General features: G+C 39.5%; 1 protein-coding gene across 1 annotated transcript in view; it reads left to right on the top strand.

The window, feature by feature from the left end:
- Positions 1-9,225: 9,225 nt before the first annotated feature.
- Positions 9,226-26,298, top strand: part of AUH (AU RNA binding methylglutaconyl-CoA hydratase) — a 129,564-nt gene continuing 112,491 nt past the window's right edge. Inside the window, exons 1-2 of the mRNA XM_051777455.1 lie at positions 9,226-9,322; positions 9,990-10,073. Coding sequence (XP_051633415.1) covers positions 9,226-9,322; positions 9,990-10,073 — 181 coding nt within the window. The remainder of the gene's footprint in view (positions 9,323-9,989; positions 10,074-26,298) is intronic.

Raw genomic sequence — 26,298 nt, 5'->3', positions numbered from 1 at the left:
TGTAGTGGGACCCTCCTGCTCCAACTTTCGGCTGGTACGTAATTGTGTATGACCAGAGGGGCTGGGGAAGCTGTGCCCTTCCAACATGCTTTTCCTGCACTGCAGGAAAGAGAATCAGCCTCCATGAAAAGAATATCCTTGGCTGGCCATCTAGTCATGGGACATCAGAAGGTTATTTTGAGCACAAAGTGGGCTTTAATCTCAGTGGGTATAAACTGGCATAACATCCTCTAACTTACTAAAACTCTTGAGAGCTCAGCAATTAACTGACAAAACAACATAAAACATGGTGAAAGGGGAATCTTTCTCATGTGAGGGAACATGGATGACTAGAAAGTATCCGAAAAATGACTACTGTGTCTTCAACTGTGAATGCTAAGGAAGGCCACATACAGAAACTGTTAACTGAGAGACTTACCAATATAAATTGACATTTTTTATGGGAACACCTGAATTACCACTCTAGATTCATTTGGATATCCCCAAACCTTGCTTTTGGTGTTAATGAGAAGTTTTAAGAAAAGTCTGTCACAAATGACTGATGATTAGCAAGGTAAGTTTTTTCCTAGTGACATTAACTGGTGGCTAATTAACACTGTGAAGTGTGAGTATCAGGTCTTTTATCAAAATTCCCTAACTTAATTGTGTATAAACACAGTAGTGTAGCCTCATGTTCTATCAACATCAATATTTTGATAAATGTATATAGAGGTGAAATGTACATATGCCCATACATATACTGACCCCATACATTATGATTTTCTGAATACCCTCAAGTTTCTACCTTCAGTAAAACTTATATATTACATGGGATATATTTAAATTTTATTAATGTTCTGTACCACCTCCTTATTCATGATAGGAGACAGATTATTGACAATTCCTATTCTTCTCTCATTATTTCAGCTGTTTTCATTACAGCTCTAATGTCTACTTGAGCAGTTTATGAGGGCCAAAAACATTCCTGTGGAATTTAAATGTAAAATTGTGCAATAAACACTTTTCTGAAGTTTGATTAGAACGCAAACTTCTAAAAATATTTTCTACTTGCTAGTACATAAATGTGCAGTTGAAAATCATGTACAATGAATTTAGCAGAAAACTCACAGAGAATCCGATTAACATGACCTTTATTAAAACCATATTGTTTTAAAAATACTTACATAGTTTATTGCTCAATACAAGCTTGGTAACTGCAAGAATACGTTAAAAGAATTTTTGGTATTTCTTGCGTAAGAACAAGTAGCACTTATTGTTCCACTATGGTGCCAAGTCAAAAGTTAAAAACATTAGGCCAAATCCTAAGCCTTTTAACTCAGTGTTGAGTTCTAATTCTCTTAATGAAGTAGATTTTTTCTGTGTGCAATAAAGGACTTAAGATGAGTTAACATTACCAAGATAGAAGCTTTACAGTTCACTCCTGGCACAGAGTCCTACTGGCTTTCCTATCTCTAAGGCTAACTCCCTTGTGACCCAGCAGTGCTGTACCAGTCACTTTATTCATATCACTGGAGTTGTAGGGAACTTGTGTAGGAAAGAGAAGGCAGCCAGATACTCAACTATTATTTATTCAATGACAGCTCTAAAAGGACTCGGTGAATTATGAGCAAAGGGTCAGAATAGAGGCATAGTGTTTATTTGCTTGAAAGAGAAAGTATCAGAAGACATTTGGTTTTAGGAGTCCAAAAAATATCTGGAATGCAGATATGAGTTGACCAGCCATTACTTGTGCACCAATCCCAACTGTGGTAATCCCTTCTACTGTGGACACGATGGAGCTCCACAGGATTACAAACAGAAGTGCTCAGGAGGAACAAATGCAGGGCCTGCAACTCTGCTGTGATTTTATGTGAGTTTTAGTCTCCTGTAGGCAAGCATCCTTCCTGCTCCTGAAGGATGCCTCTGAAAGGGATCGGATCCGAAAAACCTGCATCAGTGCAAAGGAAGCCCTGAGGAAGCTCTGTGGCAGTCTAATGCTACCAGCATTCAGATTACATGGTCTATTTCTCCTCCACCGTCCCTCCTTTCCCCTGCAAACTGATGCACAACTCAGTGTGTCAGCCTATTTTTAGACTTTTCCATGCTACTTGGATTCCTGGATGTGCAAATGCCTGAACGTGCATCCAACCTGACAACTTACACATGTACAAGAATCAGTCTACCCTGCTGTCCACATATGCTGGCATCAGTATCTATTACACTTAGATTTCTGAGAGGTGACACTGAGCGAGTTTCTAGCAATTTAGACCTCCAAAAATCCTCTTGATTTTGGAATATAAATATACTGAGAACGTATTGTGGTCCTTTCCATGGTAGTTGTGTTATACAACCCTGAAAGGTAGGATATTAATGGTTTGTATAATAATCAGAAAATACCAAAGCATAATATCCTATCACATCAAATAGCTGAAAAGATGATAAAAATGCAATGAGGGCTGTTGTAGCACAGTGTTCATTTCTCTGTGTTCTCAACACTGTGCACAACAGTAGACAATATGTGAACAAAGTGGTTAGTATTTAGTTCTCATTCTCAAAAAAAAAAGACGTGGTGACGTGTTTTAAAGGCTTTGTGGTTAAATGTGAACAAGGAAACATCAAAAATATTTGTGTAAGCAGAATGGTACTGGACAAGTGACAGTAACAGACAACATATATGACCTATCAGCATTTTATGGCACTGAAAGGAGTTGCTTATATTTTCTCATTTTCTGTAAGAATAATGACGTTACTTTAAGAAATTCAAATTTTATCTTCTTTCATGAAATATTTATGTCATTGAAAATACAAAGATGGGAGAAAGGCGAGCAGTGCTTATTTGATGGTATAGGCGGGCAGTAGAATGGAATAAATCCAGTTGTCACAGTCCTACAATGATCACCTAGTCCCACTGCCCAAACACTTCAGGGCTGACCAGAAGTTAAAACCCATCATGAAAGGTATTGTCCAAAAGCCTCTTTCTAAGGCACTGACAGAGAGGGAGCCTTCTTCAATGTCTGACCACACTCTTGGTATGAAAGTATTTTCTTAGGTCCAGTCTGAACCTCCCTGATGCAGCTGTGAACCATTCCCACATGTCCTGCAGCTGGGTCCCATGCAGAAAAGATCAACACTTCCCTCTCCACTTCCCCTCCTCAGGAAGTTGTGGAGAGCAGTGAGGTCACTCCTCAGCCTCCTTCTCTCCAAACCAGACAAAGTCCTCTGTCACAGAGGAGTCCTCTCTAAGCTGAGCAGAAGAAATACCAGCACCAAGGCTGGATCTGGAAGAGCAGGAGTTAAGTCTGTGCTCGGGGCCGCAGCACAGTCACCTTTCCCTGGCTGCTCACCAGCCAACGGGTGTGCTGGTGCCTGGTGGTGTCTGTCCCCTGGGGCAGGACTTTGCACTTACCCTGCTGGACTCCTTGGGGCTCGTGCCTTGGTAGGGTACAGGCAGGAGTGATGCAGAGAGCAACACCAAGTCGTGATTTGAGGCAGGAGGAGGGAATTGGCCGCTGCCATAGCAAGGCAGCACCAGGCAGTGCAGGCTGTTAGGAGAGCGGAGGCTTGGGATGTGGGGGCAGAGGGTGATGAGCAGCCTGGGATAATGAATGGTGGGGCACGGGCTGTAACTGGAGACCCTTTGCCTAGAAACCTCTGCCCTGGGGCCAGCTACAGAAATGGGCCTGGAGCTGGGCAGCACTAGCCCTTGGGGAGAATAACAAGGACAGCAATGCCACCTGCACTGCTTGTAACATTGAGACTTTTTCTGAGTTTCCATGCATTTATTTTATTTGGATAGTTGGCTCTGGGGAGCCTGTCCTCTAGGCTCCCCTGCTTTCTCCCACATTGGGTCACAGGCAGCACTTGGCTTGCTCTGGAGGGTCCTCTGCTATCCTTCTTCCCTAGACAGAAGGCACAAGGGTGATTCCTTCTGCTCAGCACCCATCAGACCTCATCCAGGCACTGAGTCCTCTTCGTGGTCCCAGAGAAGTCTGACAAACCAGAGGGGCTCAGGGCTTTAAAGCAAGGATACTCTGTGGGGATGAGTCTGGTTCAACATGGAGCAGACAAGGCATTGGGACACCTCATAGCACACCCTGGTGCTTCTGGGAAAGGCATCAAAGGGATGGGGACAGGCTCGTGGAAGGGTGAGAGACAGTGGCATCTCCTGAAACTACAGAGGAGATAAGGAATCAAAACCAAAATTCCTGCAAGATTCATAAAGCACTGAAGTATGTTGCCTAGAGAGGTTGTGGGATCTGTGAGCATGGAGGTCTTCAGGATCTGAGTGGCCACAACCCAGTCACAAATCCAACAAAGGGATACTGGCTGAAGTCCTGGAAGAGAAAGCATTGACAGTGGGAAACACAGCAATGATTTTCAAAGGACCAACAGTTTCCAGAAGGTTTTGACTTTCTGGTTTTATTTGGTTCAGCAACTTTCATAAATTTTTAATTAGGAGAGAATAGGATAGTTCCAGTTGGCAGGGACACACAACACTCATCTAGTCCAATTGCCTGATCACAGCTGACTAACAGTTAAAGCCCATTATTAAAATTGTTGTCCAAATGCCTCCTCTTAAGGCACTGTCAGGCATGGGACATTGATCACCTCTCTAGGGAGCCTTTTCCAGTGTGCAACCACCCTCTTGGTAAGGAAATGCTTCTGAACGTCAACAGGCCAGCTCTTCACCCAGCATGGCATGCACCTCTTCATCTCACAGCTGAACAACGTGTCCAGAAGGATGCTGTAAGGGACAGTAGCAAAAGCATTATGAAAATCCAGAAAAGCAACACCCACCTCCTTCTCTTCACCTACCAGGCAGGTCACCTTACTGTAGAAGCATCTTGGATTAGCCAAACAGGGCTTTCCTTTTGTGAGCCCGTGCTGTGCCTGGTGCTTACACTTCCTTGAAATGCCTTTCATTACCACCCAGTAACACCTTCTCCATAATTTTTGCAGGTACTGAGGTTAACTCTTAATTGCCTATAGAATAACTCATCAGTGCTGGTTATGACAGGTATGGAAGGGAGGTACAGTCTTTTGGTATATACATTAATCCACATCAATTTCTCTACCTGTAAATTTCACTGTCAATCCTAGCAACACAGTGATATATATATATATATATGGAAATCAAAAGGAATGGCTTGTATCTGAGAATCCTCTAGGGAACTTTCTATTTCTATACTGAGTACCTAGTACATATTTCATGTAATGTCTATGCACTGGTCTCTCCACATACGAAAAGAAAAGAAAGTATGGCCTGTAGATGACATGCAGAGAGAAGAAAAACACTTCTGCAGTCTGAATTCTTTCTGCTTTGTCATGTCTCTCATCTTCTTAACAAGTGCAGGAGTATGACTGAGAGGAAAACTGCCCTTGTTAAAAAATGTTACGAACTTCTCACATTTATGTATTATGATCGTGCTTGATGTGATAAACAGTGAGGTAGCATGTCAGATTGTACAAAAAGTCAGCTGGCTCTCAGAAGATTATAAGTAGGATATCATATAATGACATCTACGTGCGAGTCTCCTCTCTCTTTTTAATGTATAGACGTCGTGTCTTCATAAAGCGACTGGAAACAGTCTCTTTTACTAAAAGTCCTTTGGAGCATATCAGGATTAAAATACACTGCTGCTGCTCCAGAGTGATTAGCACATGTCCCCCAGTTGTTGGCTGAAATGTTTTTCTCTCCTGTCAATTCCCACAAGCAGATCTCAGAAGGTTTCTGTCTGTACCAGTAGTGAACTACCTGAAGCTGTTTCATTTTCCCATCCACTGCAGTTAGTTCAGATTCCAGCTGCTCAAATTTTTCACAAGTGGCTGAAGCTACCTCCTGAAACAAGGCTGATCAGTTCAGTCCCAGGAGCAACCCTTGACTAAAATCTCAAAATAGCTAAGACCAGTTGTCTTGACTTCAGCATCCTTGCTCAGTTGGAAATGTATGTTTCTTCAGCTAGCTGCATTTTTATTGTCTTTATTGGCATCTCCTCAAAAAGGATTTATGTGTTCTAAGCATAAATGAGTAATCCTAGTTAAATTTAAAAATTAAAATATTTGCAGTTGACCTCCTTGTTTATTCCAGTTCTACAGACTATCTCTCTCAATATCAAGTTGAATATTATGGTAGGCTCATGTATACATGGAATGCTTTCAATCTATATTTTCTCCTGTGTAATCAGATAATCTCAATTCTACAACCTTACTATTGCTTTAATTCAGAATAAATTTTCTGGCAGCGTTGTATTACCTGAATTTACACCAGATTAAAGAAAAGGGACCCAGCCTTCCACATGGTCTCATTTTGGTAGAATCTGTTTGTGATATAATAGGGGTGTTGGAAATGGGGAGAATATGAAAAGTCAAAGCAACAACAGTGTACTCCTCATCGTGTAACTGCAGTTTGATGGCTTGGGCCATATTTGTTACCTATTATACAAGTCTTTCTTCACAGAATGTGGTGTAATAACTGGCTTTTAGTACTATTTTCTTGGATTGTCTGCCTCAACTTTGACAGAAGTATTTTCTGCCACATCTTTGAAAATGCTTGGCTCCAAAAATTGTTATTTAATTCTTTTGTAGTTACTTCATAGGAAAAAACCCACTTGAATCCTTTAGAATGGAAAGCAAAACATGCTCCTTAAGAGAGGCAGGTACTCCTTAGAGAGGTACTCAAGCGTTTGGACACAAGGCAATTTGGGTTTTTTTTTAGAAGACTGCATATATGCACTTTTTTTTACTCACCCTTTTTCCAAGTGTCCCTCATTCAGCTGAAGCTGCAGTCCTAAAATATCCACAGGGCAGCTGATTGCATATGGCAAGTCGTGGTTCTCCTGAGGTGCAGCAGACTCTCTCATTGGAATTTTGGTCAGGACCATTCGTGGTCATTAAAGCACTTAGGAAAAAAGAAATAAAACTGCAGACGCCAATAGCTTTTATTTAAATTAAAGGATGACTAGAAGTCCAAGGGCAGTCTGCAATTCAGTAAAAAGATTACTAAATCTGAGATATGAAAAGAGGGACAGGTTACTGGAATAGGAGATGTTTTTCTTGGAAGTGATACAGTGAATGTGTTTGCCTATCTGTCTATTTATAACACGAAACATGACCCACGCACATTTTTCCTGTGCAACATATTAAGTGTTGCGTGGCTTTTCAATACATAGGTAGTACATTCAAAAGCTGCCTTTGTGTGCTGACCCAGTTTTCTCTCAAAACTTGTCAAAACCCCTTAGGTAACTAATGACAATTACTAAACAGGTTTGTTGTTATATCAGGTTTTGAACCTGAGTTGAAAAGAAAATGTTTTGCATTGAGTGAGTAATTTTCGTAACACTGAGAGCGCATTTCTGTAGCACTCCAAGCTATTTTTTCACAGTTCAATGCAGAAGCAGCGCCTCTTCAAAACTTTTGCTAAATTTATGTCTTAGTACATTTCTGAAGCATTCACTAGAGAAATGAGAGCTCTTCTGTTCTTGTCTGTGACCACTTCACCACTCAAAGGTTATGGGAAAGAACGCTAAAACGCGGTAAAGAGCAACAGAATTTGCAGTGAAATCAAAAGAATTTCCCTCAGCGTAGCTGATTAAGTACAGCATCAGGCAGAAAGTTAAGTAAACATACAGTCATAGTAAAAAAATCCTACACTGGGGGAAAGACTCCTTTGGTTCTTCTTATAAAAAGAATTGCTAGATGGCAAGTCTAATTCTCCCAAGGACTTGGTCGCAAACTCTGCGGTCAACATTTGGAGCTTATCCTGTCAAGTAGAAAGTACAATAACATGCGGCATGAGAGAAACATTTCGGTTTGTATGACAAATGTCACTTGAAAATGGGCTTGGCTTTTAATTTAGAACATTGTAAACACACCCAGGAGAAACTAGTTTTGATCATTTGCCAAATATTGCACAAGTATTTAGACTAATAAATAGCCTTCTATAACAGGAAGTGTACTGTATATTTTATGTGTTCCCACAATTTTTAAGAGAAAGTCTCATCCCTTCTGTTTCACAGATGTTTATAGGGAAAAAAAAAACAAACCTAAACTAGATAAAATAACATGTTATTATCAAAAAAGCATTTCAATCATCAGCTAAAGATTTTGGGAACATTAAAAGTACATTATAAATAAGAATACGTTTTAATTAGAAGATTTTCTCGCTGATTAGTCCTTCAGACCCCAGGTTAAAATCATGCCTTACTGAATAAAATAAGATGTATAGTTAAGAAAATAATCATAGGGTCCATCATCTCATTATTTTGCTTGTGTAAACTACGAAGTAAGGCATATTCCAGCTGTAAGAAAAACCAACAGGCCTAATTTCCATGCCGTTATTACATCATGTGGATCTCGGATCTACGAGTGTACACTGCACACTGTGTCCTGCCTCATCATGCTGCTGCTACCAAGGATATGAGATGGATGTGGAGCTAAGGGTTTTGTTTTCTAAACTTTTCTAAACTGGACTCTCCCTTTTGTATCCAAAATGTCTCAGGAAGGAAGCAAGCAAGCCCAAACAACCTCTAAGCCTTTTAGGCGCGACAAAAGCTCTCTTACTTCTGCTCCCTCTCCATTTGGCTTGAAGGGCTGAAGAAGCAAAAGCTAACTCCAAACATAAGAAGAATAGTTCTGCTGGTAACCATCCAAACAAATTGTGGGGAGGGGCAGAAGGGTGTGGGGATGTGTGGTATATGTTAGATCAAGGAATGCATGGTTATCTTCGTTTGGGTTTTCTCAGGACAAAGGTGTTCTGTAGATAACAGAGGTAACTTCAACTAAATCCTGCAGAAATTTGGTGTGAGTTTGGGGAAGTTACAGAACAGTACACAGACTGCTTGGCAATCTCCTGGAATGTGTTAGTAATAAAGTTTTGGTTCAGACAGCAAAGTATGCAGTAGTGAGACACTTTTAAAATTCGATTCTAACCAATGAGTTTGAGGATGCTGAGAGTGCAAAGCAAAATGTCTCACAGATCATGATGTGACAGCTGAAGATTTTTATAAAGAGAGCAATGCAGCATAAAATCAGCAAACTAGGAAAAAAAAAAAAGGAAAATTTAAAGAAGTAGAAGGTGTAGGACAACTGGTAAAGAAGTGATACTGAGGACACAAATGTAGGAAGGGAACACTTTGCTTAATGATGGGTTTCACTGTCACCAGCCATAAGCAAAACACAGAGAAGGTGGACAGTAGATTAGTTATGTGAGCACACACGGAGGTCTGAGGTAGAAAATGAGTGAGATACATGGACAGGAACAACAACATATATGAACATCAGCACTATAAGGCTGAGAAGGGAATTGCTGCTCTGTTACAAGACAAAAAGGAGGAAATAGTGATAGGTAACGCACACAAAACTCAAAGAGTTAATATTTTTGGATTAGTATTCTCTAACAAAGTTAAAGTCAAGCTTGAGGCCAAGACAATGCCTGTGGAGGACAGCACAAGAATTCTTCAGTGATGTGGATGCTTTCAAATTGGCAGTGACCAAAGAATTTCACCTTTGGATTCACGCAAATTCAAAATAAGTATTGATGAGATTCCTCCTCAAACAATCATCTGAAGATATCTCAGACACTCCAATAGCTATTTTTGAGAAATGGGGGGAAACAATCTTTTTTTTTTCAAACAATAGAAAGTTAGTGAGGAAACAGGTGAGAATAAACAGGAGTTCATCACGAACATATTAATCTGTTTTACTCTACCACAGTGCCTGTTGGCCATGGGGCAGGGAAGAATAAATAGATGTTATGCATCTTGACTATTGTAAAAGTCTTTTTTCTCACATGACAGATGCACAGTAGGCCATGGGTGTGTGATCAAGATGAAATTGCTAAGATAGGGAAGCATGAGCCATCATCTGAAAATAGTTCATGGTGAATTCCCAGATTTCAACCTAAACAAAAGGTGGAACAAGTGGGATTTTGCAGTAGTCTGCACCTAGTTTCATCTGTTAAATATTTTCATCAAAACTACGAAACTCTAATAATGTGCTTACTGAATTTGCAGACAATCTGGGGCTGAAAGAGACTGTCCTTGAAGTGGAAGACAGGCTCAAGATTCAAAACAGTGTTGGCAGAATTGGATGTGCAGGTGAATTGATGACACTCAGGAATAAACACAAGATACTATATTCAGACAAGAATGTTCAATTGCTCAACTGCACAACAGGCCTCCGTGGGGGTTGCCTGTGACTTGTGAAGGATTACCAGTTGATCATGAGTTAACAAGGTCATGATGTTGGGGAAAAAAGCATATTGGGACATGCAAACAGGAGAACAGTTTAAAAGATGCGGATAGAAATTGTGCATTATTATGGTTTTGGGTGTTTTCAGTTTTGGACACTGCCCCCCTTGAAGAACATAAAAGCAAAATCTACATGAACAGAGAGAACCCAGAACAGGGCCATGAAAAGGACCTACAAGGAAAACCTGGGAAAACTGAGGTTAATTATCCTAAAAAAAAGAAAAGACTGAGGAATAATACAGACGAGATGCTTCATGTAAACAAAAAGGTGCTGCAAAGATTAAGGTAACTGTTGTCTGTTCAAGAGGGTTAAGACGAGAAGTAACAGACTGCAACAAAAGCAAGGCATGTTAGAACCACACACTGAAGAAAACTCAGAGAAAGGCTTGAAAAGCACTGGACCAGATCACTTGTGAAGGCTATGAAGTCTCCATTGCTGGACATTTTTAAGGGTACCTTACATAAGGATCTGTTGGGGCGTCAGTTTTTTGAGAAAGGGGACTATCGTCAAAGTTCCTTCAGACATACCTTCTTGCAGTTCAGTCATCTGTCTTGGCCCTACTTTCCATTTCCTTAACAAACCTCCTCTGCCTCAGAAACCATGTGTAAAAATTAATTAGTGTTTGCAAATGTACTTCGGAATAGTGCTGAACGGTCTTGAGCACAATAAAATAATCAATGTTTAGATAATTGTCAAGGAACCCATGCAGTTATCTATACCTATGCAAACCTTGTGCCCCTATTTAGGAAAACACATAGCTGTGTGTGGGTTTACCAATGCCAGCAGTGCCATAGACTCACAGAATCATTGAATATCTGAAGCTGGAAGTGCCACATAAGGATCAAAGAGTCCAACTCCCTGCTCCTTGCAGGACTGCATAAAACTAAACCATATGACTGAAATATATATAGTAGTGGAGATGTCACAGAAGTCACTGATGTGTGAAAAAAGGAATCACATTCCCAGTCCTTACTAAAAGGGGGTAAGATGGTTGTATTATTGACTGGCTTTCATCAGAAGTTAGTGTTTTACTCTTATCCCCATCTCCAGTTTATCAAATCTTTTCTTTGTTGCAACATTACAAATAAAAGCTTACAGAGTGAAGTTTAATATAATTGGAAGACATTCTTTATTTTTATAGCATGTAAAAATACATACAGAGCCCTTATGATTTGCTCTGGGTCTGACTTCAGCCACTACTGAAAATTTACTGTTCCCTTATAATACATGAAAATGTCAAAGAGTAGTTTAGCTATCTCTGCTCCTGAGTGCTTTTTGAATTAGGGTTCTATTTCAGAAATATACGTTTATTATAATCACACTTTTGGAAGGGATTATTTAATGTATAAATTATTTTCATTATCTTTTAGGGTTGCTATTGCATCGTGATCTCTGTCTGTTTCCGACTCAATTAAACACTTTCTCACTTCACCAATTCCTTTTTGAAATGTCAGATCATTGCTACTATTATTTTATTGCACAGCAATAAGAATGATACTGGTAAGAAGATCCAATCTGTTGAAAAAGCTTGAGTTCATTGGATGAAAATTTGAATACAGATCTAAGAGGGAATTTTAGTTAAAAAATGCAGATAAACAGGAAAGTGTGATATTTCATATTTATGTGAAAAGTGTGTACAGTTCAGCAAAGATGACTTCGAAACATTAGCTAGGCTGTTGTAGAAAAAATATATATTAATCACTTTGGAAAATATAATTCTTAAGACAAAGCATTTGTGATTCCTTTGAGTGGACAGTATTTTATTTTTTTTCTGAGCCTTTTCCTTCCTTTGATTTCAGATAATGACACTAGAGTTGGAAAAATCAAGCTAAACCCCATCTGTCATCAATGCAAAAGGATATTCACTATTTCTCTAGGCTAATCTAAAAATTGTCAAATTATTGGATTTTTCAGTTCATACTGTAGTAATTCCCTGACTTGTTTCCATTGAGATGGATGAGGTTTTTTCCTGATACAGTTTAAACACAAGTTTTCTCTTTCCGGCTGTGCCATGTACCACCCTAAACACAGATCTGCCTAGATGCAGTATCTTTCCTTGCCAGTTTTATGTCTCCCCTTTTCAGTCACCTTACCTTTTAAGGAGCATGGGTTTCTCAGAGCAAGGAACTTAAATTTTCTAAAAATAAGACCTTTTCTTGTACTCAGAATAAAGCAGCTAAAATCCATAGTCATTTCCAAATGCAGGGGATTGGAATTGCAACGTGTCTTTCAAGTAAGACAGTTTATGAGCAAATGCATCTCAATTAGCACGAAGGTAGAGAAGGCAGAAGAAATGCAGAATTCAGACTAAAATGATACACAAGAAATGAGGGAAACCTTTTTTACAGGGTGAAATAAAGTGAAATTCTGCCCCTAATGTAGTCAAAAGGGGTACAGCCATTGAGTTCAGTGGTACCAGGACTATATTATGTTTGTATCTTGAAACATATTCAATACTTTTAACTTCATCTTTAGAAACTGTGGAGGCCTTTACTATTTTTTTCATAGAGTTGAATGAATAAAAATGTTATCTTGTATGAATTGTCCAACAATAATCCAATTTCAGCTGTCTGATTTGATTTAAAACCTCAAATTAATAAATCTATGTAGTAAAAATTTGTAGTAAAAATTTCCAATGTACATAGAAACTGAAAACACATATTTTCTGTTTCGTAAGTTTAAAGATGGTTCTTCTCTTCGACTCCCCCCCGGTTGTTTTGTTGTTGTCTGCCAAGCCTTGTAAAAAGAGTTACTTTCTTTGGAAATCTTTGGCAATTCCTACATATATAAAATAAAATAATTCAGTAGCATTATAGCCTAACAAAAATTACAGCCAGCAATGTTAAGGCATAGCTTGGGAATTGAATCTGAACATGCTATGAAACCATTTAAGGGAAGAAAGCGTTAGCAAATGCATGTAATTTTGCTTGTGTAATTTGTCATTAAGAGAAAAACAAATATGTAGGTCAGAGGTGAAAGTTCACTTCTACAAAATGTCCTTTCTTGTATTTTTAGCACTTACTAGTAGGGAAAATTGCAGTTCTTACAACCTCTTTTGGAGTTTTCCTGGGAAAGGGTGAGAAAGTGCTGTCCTCTTCATAGTAAGGAGTCTTCCAGTGAGATTGGGGTTTTTGAGATCAAACTGGGTTTGTTTCTTTCCATTTGACCTCATGAAAACCCTGTTACCTGTGATTCCTGTATACAAGATCTCCTTGGAGAGGGCAAACAAGATCACTGAGAAATTACCCAGTTAACTTTACAAGCCATTGATGACTGACAAGCCCAGTGCCCCAAAGAATTAATTGATCTTGCACCTTATTGCTTGAAAACTTTCATAAGGTGGGTTTGGACAACACAAATTGAGAGTCTGAGTGGGTTTCCTAATTCTCTTCCCTCCATCCTTGATGTCTCTCATAGGTGGCTATGCCACCTCAAAGCAAAAGATTTTTCCACATTTATCCCTAAGCTCAGGCAGCTTTTCCTTGTAAGGAGATGACCTGATGCTAACAGGCCATACAATGGTATTCATGTTATTTGTGAGAATCTCGCACAGCTTGAATGAATAACCTGATACTTTAGAGCAGCTCATTGCTCCACTCAGGAGAAAAGAAGCAACAATGTATAAGGACAGTTCTTTGTGTTGGTGCTTCTATAGAAAATGTAGCTTTAAAGGTGTTTTCAAACAGATTGGAAAAAAAATTGACGGATATTCGTGCGGATTTAATTCCTGCTATGACACTGCCTCAATATCACCACTTTTATCCAAGACATACCTGTGTTTTAAAATGGCTTATTTCTAAACCATGGGCCCTCCAAGATGGAAATACTGCAGCTTAGCCTCTTTGCATGACTTTTGACAAAAAGGTGGTAAGTCAGCAAAAGGCACATCCTGGGCATCCCAGGGATGTCACTGGTGAAGTGTAGAGCTCCGTAACAAGACATGGAGATGACACATTAGCCTAGCTGGCACATCTTTCAATACAAGGAATTCGCCTCCAAGGCAAATCCTAGAAATTACTGGGCCATTCCAGTTTAATCTTGGGCAAAGCTGGAGTCAGGCATTCACCACGGCAAATCTTAGTCTGAATGCTGCGTCTGTTACAATTGTAAACTGTTTTGTGATGTGGACAGGGGGACAAACGTAGGCAGCATCTGACTATAACATGAGACAATTTTCTGCTTTTGCCTTTCCAATATGGAAAAGAAACTGTGTGTCTGGATGAACAGCTCTGTGCCAAAGCCAACCTCCAAGCAGTCAAATGTCTTTCATCTATTCTGCATCCCACACACTTGTAAATTTAATGAAGTGCTGACTGAAAGAAGTTTATTCCCGGCTTCCAATTAGGTACTAATAAGCCAAGCTTAGGTAGCATAAATGCTTATTAGGAAGATGGAATATGTTAGCTATTAGCAACCTCAGGCTTCCCAACTTTACAACATTGCCAATAGTTCTTTACAGTGGGACCCTCCATTGATTCCAGTGGGTTTTGGATTGGGGTCTGAGTTGTGCAGCTCTTGCTAATACAGGCTAAGTATTCAAATACTACACAAAACAAGTAACAAGAACTGGTTATAAATTTATATTGTACAACAATCTAACCCAGAGGTAGAACAGAAGATAACACTACATCTGTTCCTCTTTCTTAGATCTCCCAGGGCACATGTAAATGGTGGCCCTCCACCTATTCAGGTCCTGTTGCAGATTCCAGCTATTTCTGGGCTCCAAGTCTAGCCAAGATCTGGTAATTTGTACCTCTAGTAGAAAAGAGACAGAACAGAAAGGGTCTACAGTATTCATCTCCACCTCCATCTCTTATGAGGTCCTCCTGTACGTATTTATCAGTTTTCTCAGACTTTCTTAAAGTGAACTTTACAGTTGAATTCTTCCAAAAGTGAGCTGGGCATCATGATAGAGAGCATTTCAACACCCAAATTTTAAGACACCTAGTTGCTCTGCTGTAGTCTACAGGCTTTTGGAACCCCCACAAGAAAAGGTAGACACCTTAAGACTGGGGTATCCAAAAAGCGATGTAAGCAGCAAACAATCTAAGCTAGCCAATAGGGAAATACTGAGGAAACCAGTATATTTTTAAAATTTTATCCTATTCACAAGGCTGTTTAGTCCTATTTTGAAGAAAGAAATTGCTTTGCTACTTACTGGGATTTGCACAAAATTGTATTCAGAAGGTTGCAGCAACTCTTTAAATTTTTTTTATTTCAAAATTGCTGCCTTCAAATTGGTATCAACTATCTGTTTCTTACCTTTGCTGCTAGTTTTCCATTAGTAACAGTGAAGAAGCTGGTTACATTCTATGCTGGGAATGGGAAAGTAGTTCACTTGGTGCCACTGAGCATCTTATAAGCGAACTTTTACTGGAAGACATACTGTATCTGACAGGTTTGACAGACCACATAATACAGCCAGTAAGAAGTTTTCAGCCAACTCATGTAATTGAAGTCTTAGATACAGTATAATGACCAAAAAGATGCAAAACCAGAGAAATGTCACTTTGTGAACATGCCAACATTAATTTGAATAAATTTTTAAGTGGTATTTCAATTAACTTCTCCAGTAATGAATAAAGAGTGTGTGTACCAACTCTTAATTAAAACTTACTTATTTTCTAATTTTTTACATTAAGAGACCTACTTATTTCACTTCTTGGTCACTACTGTGTCTATTTTGGTTTGGGGTATGTGATAGTTCCAGGTGTAAAGGTTTAGAGTGCTTGGTTTTATGATACACTTATTTATGTATTTTACCTACAATTCTAAAAACATCACTCTGTATTTGAAAGAGAAATTTCCTATAATAGCCTTAAGCAATAAATCACCTTACTCTTTGCCATATTCCTGTGTACTTTTGCCATATAGCTTGTTACCTAAGCTTTGCTATTTGAACAATGATTTCCTTTTTCTCTAGCCTCATTTTTTAAAAAATATTTGAGTGTGTCATGAAGTTCTAACTGAATTTGTGACATCAGTAATTTCCATGGCAACAAACAGATGCTTTAAACATAGGATTATGATGAATTGAACACAAGACTGAGTAAAAAAAAAGACCATGGCCAAGCAAGATTTCATTAGAGCTCAATGGTGTTCTGTTAAAAGGGTGGAGAGAGGAATATAAACGATGAATACACTTCCACTTTTTAACATCACAGTTCTACATGATTGTCCATACATTGTGGTTATTTATTTCAGATGTTCATAATATTTGATGTAACCTTTGTGGAATTCAGACATTGCCAAAAGTTTCAGACATACTCATTAGTCTTGTTCTTGTGTGCTCTCATCACCTCTGAAAAATCATGCTTAAAACACTCCAGGCTGAACTCTGAAAAGCTGGAACACAGGCAACTGTTGGGAAATATGGCTGTAGATTAATTTGTCTTAGTAAGTTTATGTTAAAAAAATGCCACACATTTAACACATTAAGAGTCAAACCCCCACTTCTTTTAAACAATATTTTTAGTCCAGCACCAATTTATGTAATGAAAAAGAATGATCTGTTTTCTTTAAACGATATTCCTTTCAGCTAAATTCTGTTATTATGAAGTGTCTTGAGCATAATGCAGACATACATATGGATGAGGGCATCTGTTGGGTCAAATTCCCACTCTGTCTTTTCCAGGCTGAAGGGCTACTGGTTGCATACAAAAGTCTCACTCCAGGGTCAAAGCAGACCTCAGTGGTTCCATCTCGTTCCCACCTCATGCTACAGCGTGTACCTCAGTTGAAGCTACACTGACAAGGCTCAGAGACGCTGTGGTGGTACCAAATCCACAATGAGAACTACTGAAGTTTTATTCTGTAGTCAAGCTACGGTATCCTCTGTTTCTGCCCAGTGGCTGCAGGAAGGATTGTCAGTTCCAGTCTGCTCAAGATGCATGAAGCCAAAAAAGCATGGCGCATCTCCTGTGGGTGTCTTTGGGAGAGGGTGCTGGATCAGGTAGTAGAAAATGCCAAGGACACTCCGTATCTGCATTGCAAGAAATATCATTCTTGAGGTCAAAATTAGAGTATGATTAATACATGGACATGAGAACTTTCCCAATACATCTAATTGTATGAAATATGTACTCAAGTGTGCACAGTTTACTACTCTTATGGAAATCTTGGGAATTTCTTTCACTAAGTAGTTACAAAATACTGTTTGGGAACATGGAAACACCTATTTCTTTTTCATATTTTTAGTTTTCCACCTATTGCCACAGGAAAACGGCATGTTTGAAAGACTGCAATGAGGAGGTAAACAATATTCTTGATTTTTTTTTTCAGGTATACTGTTGAAACAGCACATATGCTGCAAAGTTATGGGCCATCTCTAAAGTAGAAGGCTGTAGGCAATATTATTTTAACATTCTGGCTTAGTCTTGGAAATTTGGTTTATGTTTTTTTAAGTTTTCCACTTTATTGAGGTGCTTAGACACAGAAAACTTTTTTTTTAATTATTTTTGCCAGCAGCTGCCAGGGTTGAGAAGACAGGATATGTTATGTTCTGCTTAGCAGGTAAAACATAATTCACCAGGTTTAAGGCAACTGGAACATAGTTTTACCTTCCAAACAAAGTGACATACACAAAAAGGTGCTATCTAGAAAGAAAATGACTCTGAAGATTTTTTTTTTTTAAGATATATTTTCCTTAATTGATGTTTAATTTTCACAAATTGTAAAACCTGGTTCCTAAGTGAGATCCTATTTTTAAGGACCTACAAAAACCTTTCCATTAGGAATGCCAAGAAATTAGAAATCTGAAAACTGCTGTGTTGGAAATGGCTGTTCTCTGGCATTGGTGAATCTCTCTGTATGTCTGACCAGGCACCTAAGTGCATTCTAGCCACTTAGTATGTATTTTTCTTTTATTTCCACATACCAATTGCTAGGTTCATTGCTCTTGATCTTAAGAATTATGCTTTTGTACATAGACAAATAATTTACACTGGGATGATTAAGTAGAAATAAGGCTATGATGAATCCATTTTGACAAAATAGAGTCCCTAGTCTACGTAGTTTTCCAACTCATCTATTCTTGAATCCATGTGAGATGCAAAGACTGTGATTATTTAACCTTCTACTCTGCCCTGAAAATTCAGGTCTTAAGGTCATGCAGATTCATGACATTAGAAGATTTCTTATATAGGACTGACTAAGCCTTCACTGAAAATGCTTATTCTGATTATCAGAGTATCTTAATTGCATCAGCATGTAAAGAGTGAAGAATGCACAAAAATTCAGCTAAGGTTAGCATGTAAAAGGTAACCTAGTCTAACAAAACAGAATAGAAGGTCAAAAAAAGGTTCCAGGGTTTTCTCCATATGGTGTGAAAATCAATGTGAGGCAACAATGTGAATGCATATTGCATTCTTAGAAAGAATGTAATATATTCAGTAGAATTCTGCACAACATACTATTAATCATAAAAGGCTAAAAGGGAAAAGTAATCAACATAAATATGTTTTACATCATAACAGCTTACAATTTTTCTTCAGAGTGATCTGTGCCTAATGCATCATATTTTTCAAACAGTAACTGTGCAATTGATCTTCTTAAAAAATGCTGCAGTTTTTAACAAGAAGTATAAACAGTACCTTCAATTTCATGTAATATCTACACTACATTGACTGTAAGCTTAGTTTTGTGTATAGACAAAAAAACCCCAGACCCCCTCCCCCCAAAACAATTAAAAAAATCAGCTGAACAGAAGGGAAATGTAATTATGCTATTCAGAAATGTAATATACACCTTTACTCCTGGCTCAGTCATGGAGAGTAATGGAGTTGCAACTGACAAAAACAGACTATGAAATTCTGCTGATTTTTCTGTTACATTTTATTACTTGAGCATAAAATATAAGACTTCTATTAGCTCCTCCTAGGGACCTGGAGTTCATGACAAATGTATTGTGTTCAAATAAAGCAGAGCTTCTTGGTAAGTTCTTCTCACTAGAAAACTCATCACCTGTGGACAGCAGCACTAAAATATTTTTCATCTCCTGATTGTAACAGTGACTGAAATTTTTGTTTTTTTGAGAGCTCTGTTGAAACGTCCTTTATTACTTTAATTAAAAAAACTTTTAAACAAAATGCTATTCAGATGAATTTCCCCTTTATTTCACCAAATGCTTGTTTAGCTGAAAACCCCGCTCTGCATGCAGATACTGTTTTTATGATGATAGTAATTCTTTGTTCCTTAATGCTTCCTTCTGTGGGCTAATACGTAGTTCTACTTCATCCTTCCAGATAGCATGGATTTGACAGGCTGTTTTTACTGCCTCCTTAGCAGCAGCCCCTCTGCAGCAGCCTTTTACCACACATAAAGGCACCCTGATAAAATTGGCAAATCCATTTTCTACTAGAATTTCATATCAACTTCCTTAAATCAAATGCCAGCTCCATTAGCAGTGTTCTGCTTGGTTTCTGTGCTTCTTTGCAGCTTTCACTGACCCGCCTAGACTACAGGAGAGTAGTTGCCCTGCCTGTTTCCAAAGCAAAGACACTTCAGACAAGTTAACATTAATATTGGCTTTGGAGTTCTTTGAAAGGATACAGATATGGAAGGGGAGTATTGCTTCAGACAAGGGTTTGTCCAGAAGCCTGATCATGAAGAAAATGAGTGATTTTAACGATCTTTATAAATAGCAGAGCAGGGTGCATTCTCTGCTAGAAAAGTATTCAGTGATGTTGATGTTGGTGTGTAATTTGACTGAATGCATAGTTATTTAACTGGCTCTGTAATGCCTTATGTGTTGAACTACTCTAAAAATAAAAGAAAGCTTTTTCAAAAGTTTCAGCAAGAGGAGACGTATCAGCATGAAAACACTTGGGAGCTGTAAATAGGTAGATTCAACTTTTAAGAAATCTTCACTGTTTGTCAATTCTCTGTTTGCAATGTCTTTGCTTACATCTAACCCCACAGAAATAAATACCCTTATTTCATGCCCCTTTGGGATAAACTGTGTGCCCTGCCTCAAAATGAAGCACTCTATACGTTTTCTTTACTAAATATCTGCCCAATTCTAGTTATAAGTACCTAAGGTACCTAGGCTCTAACTTTCCAGTATTACACAGTTGCAGCTCTGTGCTGATTCACCCACTCAAGAGGCATTGCTCAGCATGTTTATGTTCCTGTAATTGTTTTAGCATTCTGTCTTGTTTGTGGTCTGAAGAGGATGGGCAGACAGTCCCATTCTCCTGTAATTGGCTCACATGTGCCAGGCGGTTGTCCACTATATCGATCCAATGCACTTGTCTCCATTTTCAAGATGCGGGGGCATAGGCACAGATAAACGGGGCTGACATGAATACAAAGCCAAAATCTGCTCCAAAATGTGCTCCAAGACACGAGTGACACGTAGGTACAGTTTTCAACAGGTCCTGGGGCCGGGTAACAAGTGCCATGTAAGCAAAACTGCAAGCATACCCCAAAAGGCTGAGTTTAGGAAGAGTAATTACTGAGGAGAAAAAGCAAGCTGTAAAAGCATCATGCATCTTGGCATTACAGTCTCAAAGCTGCACTGAGAAGAAAGAAAACAGACAATCTAAGGAAACAGCTGCCTGCAAAACCATATTGAATAGGCACAGTGCCAGAAAGAGGACACGCTGTGAGAGCCACATGTTTACTACTAATAAATACATAAAAACGAGGGACATTGCTTCAGCAGTCTCAGTGTTAAAATATCAAAAAGACTTTAAAAAAGGTTAAAAATCCAGATTGGAAAGGCAAGTGTGCTAACTGCATAACACAATAATTAGTAAAATCCTGCCATTAATAAAAAGCAAACATGTGAAAACTAGAAGAGACAAATGCTCCTGGTGGGTGGTGTGAAATTGAAACAACCTTTATAAACCAACTTAGAGAATGGGTAGCTAACAGATCTCACTCTCAAATATCACAGTCCCTTTACAGAGACAATTACTTTTCAATTTGCAAGAAAGACAAAGGATTTAGCTTGAAAAGCCAAATTTGTGTGCTACATTTTCTCCCTAAAACCCGTTCCCTTTTCACTTTATGCATTGACACTAATATGCTCATCCAGAGAAAATGAAACTACTTGTTACACCTCATCTACATGCACCAATGCAAGAAAATTAAAGCAACATAGAACTAGGTGAGATTCTTTCTTGCCCATATTCCTGCTTCATTGTACATACTATCTGCACCTTTTCATTGTTAACTGTAAAACTGCACATTAGGATAAATACACACGCAATTATTTTTGTTTAATTTCAAATGTTTTATTAGCCTTTTTAACAACACTAGATCCCTAACTGCACATCCACAAGTAGTTTCACACTCTTCGGTTTTAGGTACTTAATTTAGATCTGAAGTTTAGAGGTCACATGCCCCTGTTATACTTAAGAGTGAGATTTTTCCTCTAGAAAATGAGTCAAGGCAGGTACCCTGCACTGAAGCATGCAGAAAAATGTTACAATAAAACTTCTCTCTGCTAGCCACGCAGGTACTCTCCCAATTTCTGCACCTCTGCACTGTGCTGCCTAAATTACAACAGTTCTGTCCTCACCCCAAGCCTCAAACTTTTCAGGGCCAGGAGTTGGACTGAATGATCCTGATGAGTCTCTTTCAACTCAGCATATTCTCTGATTCTGATTCAGTACTTTCAAACAAAAGCCATAAGCCAAGCTAAAAAAGATGCTGCATATTTCCCCTTTCAGTTTCAGTCCTGTTCACTGTGAGAACCTGGAACCTGGTGTAAATGGGCTTTCCAAGGCAACTCCAAGTGTAGAGTTAATCAGGGCGAAGGACCTTCAAGCTTTTTTCCTTAGATTAGATTATGATTGAGTGACCATATTAAAAGTTGGAGCCGAGTGCAGAGAGTTTGATGAGCTATTCTCCATCTACACTGGTTTTATTTTCATTCATGCTAACATTGCTTCTCTGGCAATAAGGGAGGCCGAGTCAAGATCTACGCAGTTGTGCTAAATCAATTTATTGTACCCATTACCAAATATCAATATTTGGATTTTTGTGTGCAGCAGCAATCAGGCCACCAAACAATGTCATATGTTATTTAGGTAGTTACTTAACAATATTCTTCCAGTTAGTCCAGTTTTTTTTTTTCAATTAGTATATGTGTTTACATAATAATCTGTATGTCAATATACTTTCCCTGCGTAACTAAAGGTGCTTTCCAAATATTACTTTGACTTCAAAGCTGTGTTGTCAGAACTAAATCACAGTGAAAAAAGCAAGGAACAAAAGAATATGGAAAACTTTGCATTCAACCAAGTCCTGAATCATGTTTGAATGTCAGTGGAATTGGAGGAACTGAACATACAGTATTACAAAATGCAGTGTAGTATTAAATGACCAAAATAAAACACACTTACATGCTCATCACACAGTTTTAAGCATTAATAGGGGAAAAAAAAGTAGAAATTAATTTTAAGTTCTTACACACAAAGTAAAATCACACATCAGCATGTAAAAGAAACTTGCATTTCTGAAATTTTTTCAGTTTTAAAAATGATTGTGAGGGCTTTCACAACAGACATGAGGCTGTTGGGCTTGATTCCATTTACTGGCCTCTGCTCAGGAAAGTGTTCACTAGTCCTTGACTCTGGGAACCACTGCAAATGACTACAGGTCTGACTTCAGCCTAAAGGCAACATTATAGGCTCTAGTGAATCTAGTTCTGCTTTTAATGCCCTTTTGTCTTCTCCTGTGTCTTTTAGAACAGTGCTGTCTCTCTCTTTCTATTGACGTAATTGGACACAATGTTTCAAAATTCCTTTTTATAAAATAAAATGTTCTTCAACTGTGACCAAAATTTCCAGGACAGGCACTCTTTATTTCTTTCTACTGGAAAAGTCTCTAGCATACTGTGGGCACTACTGGAATGAGCTGAGAACCACAAGCTATAGCCCTGTTTAAATAGTAAAACACAATAAATGCAAGGTGATACTGTGACTGTTCCTCCCCCTTCCACATTTGCCCTCCGTGGTGCTCCACAAGAACAAACAGGACATTATTTTTAGACTTTATTTCTCCAGAAGGAAGGCATGGAGGAGCTGCTGAGCAACAGCATGAAGGAATGCAGCAGCTAGTTTTCCGAAACAACAACCAAAATGGCTCCATCCGAGCCTCTGCTCAGAAGAAGTACAGCTTTACTCCTCCTATTCAGTACATCGAATTTTGAAAATGACAGGGGGTGGCTCAAAGGCATGTTTTCAATTCTCAATGCCTAATTCTTCAAAGGAAAGAAACTTGAAGAAGAAAAATTCACAGATTTAAGAGCCTCATTACTGTCCTGGATTAATTGCAGCTATAGCAACCTTGCCCAGGTACTATGTAAGGGGTCAAGTCAGCCTCTTTTATATCTAATACACATACCTATACTCTGGCCCAACAAATGTTTTGGTACAGATTGGTGACAACCCTCGTTTTGAAACTGGTCATAACACTCCTGTAACATGCAAATTTACAACTAAAGACAGCAATTACCTCTTACCTCCACTGGTACTTCTTACATTATTTTACTTGCTTCATGCTGGAACACCTGTTAGTGTGCATGGAGGGCAAGCAGACACCACGGTGGTGTTGCTTAGACAACTAAATCCAGCTCTAAACACCAAGTCCTATTAATTTCATCCTTACTTTGGCAACACAATGGTAACTCCGAGTGCTCCAAAAGAGAGGGTGGCCAATCCAAGAAGCCTTTTCAGGCAGTGTGCAGAAGCAGGCACTACCAGGTTTCTGTTACAGACTGAAGTTACTTTGTTCAGTGCTTCTGCAAGGACTGGGCCTAGCTGAGGCTGTGATGTGGGGGAGGAAGCAAGCACTGCAGAGTTCACACACGTTCATTCTGGTGCCACCTCACACCACGAAGCAGAGCCTGAGCATGTTGCCTTTTGAGGTGGGACGTTGTCGAGCTCACCGCAAATAAGTGTGCCACAAAACTTCCACCAGTATCACAAACTGCTGACGAAACCAAACATCTGCTTTTACCCACGAGAAACCTGTGTAATTAAAGGTGTGTATGAAAATCACAGAATCGTAGAATGTTAAGGGGTTGGAATGATCCTTTAAAGATCATCCAGTCCCAAACCTCTGTGCCAGGGGCAGAGACACCTCCCTCTAGAGCAGGTTGGTCAAGGCCTTATATGACCTGGCTTTGAACACTGCCAGGGCTGGGGCATTCACAACCTCCCTGGGTAACCCGCTCCAGTGTCTCAACCACCACCACAATGAAGAATTTCTTCTTAATATCTAACCTAAATATACAGTCTTTCAATTTGTACCCATTACTCTTTGTCCTATCACTACAGTTCCTGACCAAGGATCCCTCTCTGGCTTCCCTGTAGGCCCCTTCAGGCACTGGAAGGTTGCCATGAGGTCTCCACACAACCTTCTTTTCTCCAGGCTCAGCCCCGACTTTCTCAGCCTCTTTACAGGGGATGGTGCTCCAGTCCTCTTAGCAACTTCATGGCCTCTTCTGGCCTTGCTCCAACAGTTCCATGTACTTCTTGTGTTGGGGGTGATGCCTTAAAGGATTGCAGAGAAAAAAAACTCCAAGCCACTTTAGTCTTAGATAAGAGCAGGTCTTTTAATAACAGCCCTCAGGCCCAGGGGAATACACAGACACTCATGTGCACCCAGGTAGTGGTTCTACAACTTTACAGTATGGTCCATTCAATCCCAGATTCATCCACCCTCCCCAGATCCTTCCCAGCTCTGCCTCTGCCATATCCCTCTGGAAATTGAGTCAGGGGTCCTTGAGACCCCTTCTTCCTCACCTTCATCTTCTTTGTGGTACTACATATAGTCCTTGGAGCTTGTCCAAAGTTCTGGGCTTGAAGGTTGCTTTGTCTATTGGAGGTATCTTGTTCGGGTCTAGGGTATAATGTTCTTAAACAGAGGTGTTTTCTACAATTCTACTTTGAACAGGAATCTAAACAAGCTAAAAGAAATTAGAAAATTTGACATGAAATGGGGAGAAAGGGTTTAGTGTGTGCTAACTACTGTGCTAAAGTGTAAGGGATTATACAGCTACCTTAAAATTTACTACTGTCCTAGTTAGAACAGCTGGGACCAGTTCATCACTGGATGGATGTAACCCAAAACTGTGTATTCCATAGCCTTCCATGCCATTTCCCAGAAACTGTTATCAATAGACTGTTTACACCCTCTGCCCAGAGCAGCCCTGACTCCTCAGGCTACAAACTGGGTGTTAAGAGGCCTGTGAGATAGGAGGGTGCTCCTGTCCTCACACCCTTTGTGGAACTCCCCACCCTGAGGGAAGTGCTAGGCATTCAGGCCTGAACTGGAGAATATATAATCTTGGAGTCTTGGAACTTTTGGAACCACTCATGGGATCCAGAGGAAGACTGAGACCACCACTCTCAACCAGACTGAGACCACCACTTTTCAACCAGACTGCAATCACCACTCTTGACCAGACTGCACCAGCACTCTTACCAACAGGTTTTCCCCACTCCTTTTACTTTGGACTCAGGGGGGCCAAAGAACACCACTCTGTTCATGCCCCAGGGTGCTGGGTTATACATTTGGGTTTTGTGGGTTAAAACCAATTGTTTGTCTGTATAATTGTACTTATTGTGTTATTTTATTAAATTGTTATTCTGATTTATAATCTCTCCTTTGAGTTGAGTTCATTTCCCCTGCTGGTTTATCTTTAAACCAGCACAACTACACACCTACTTTTAAAATCTACAAAAAACTGAAAAATCCAAAAAGCTCTGGGGCATCAGGGGCAACAGAACTGTACAGGTGTTCCAAGGGGATCTGACAAGAGCAGCAGAGAGGGGCAGAACCCCCTCTCTCGCCCCGCCGGCCATGCTGCAGTGGGTGCAGCCCAGGATGCAGTTGGATTTCTGGGCTGTGACCACACACTGCCAGCTCATGTTGAGCTTTTCATCAACCATCACCCCCAAATCCTTCTCCACAGGGCTGCTCTCAACCACTTCTCCACCCAACCTGTAGCTGTGTCTGGGATTGCCCTGACCCAGGGCAATGGTTGAACAGTATGGGTAGGAAGGTGACCCTAAAGATCGTTTTGTTTTGACCCCCTGCCATGGGCACGGACACCTT

Source organism: Manacus candei, unplaced genomic scaffold, assembly GCF_025592945.1.
Source record: "Manacus candei isolate 608988 ecotype Guabito, Panama unplaced genomic scaffold, ASM2559294v1 h1tg000010l, whole genome shotgun sequence".
NCBI classification, from domain to species: domain Eukaryota; kingdom Metazoa; phylum Chordata; class Aves; order Passeriformes; family Pipridae; genus Manacus; species Manacus candei.
The sequence above is the reverse complement of the archived record's forward strand: the minus strand, read 5'-3'. Positions and strand labels throughout refer to the sequence as shown.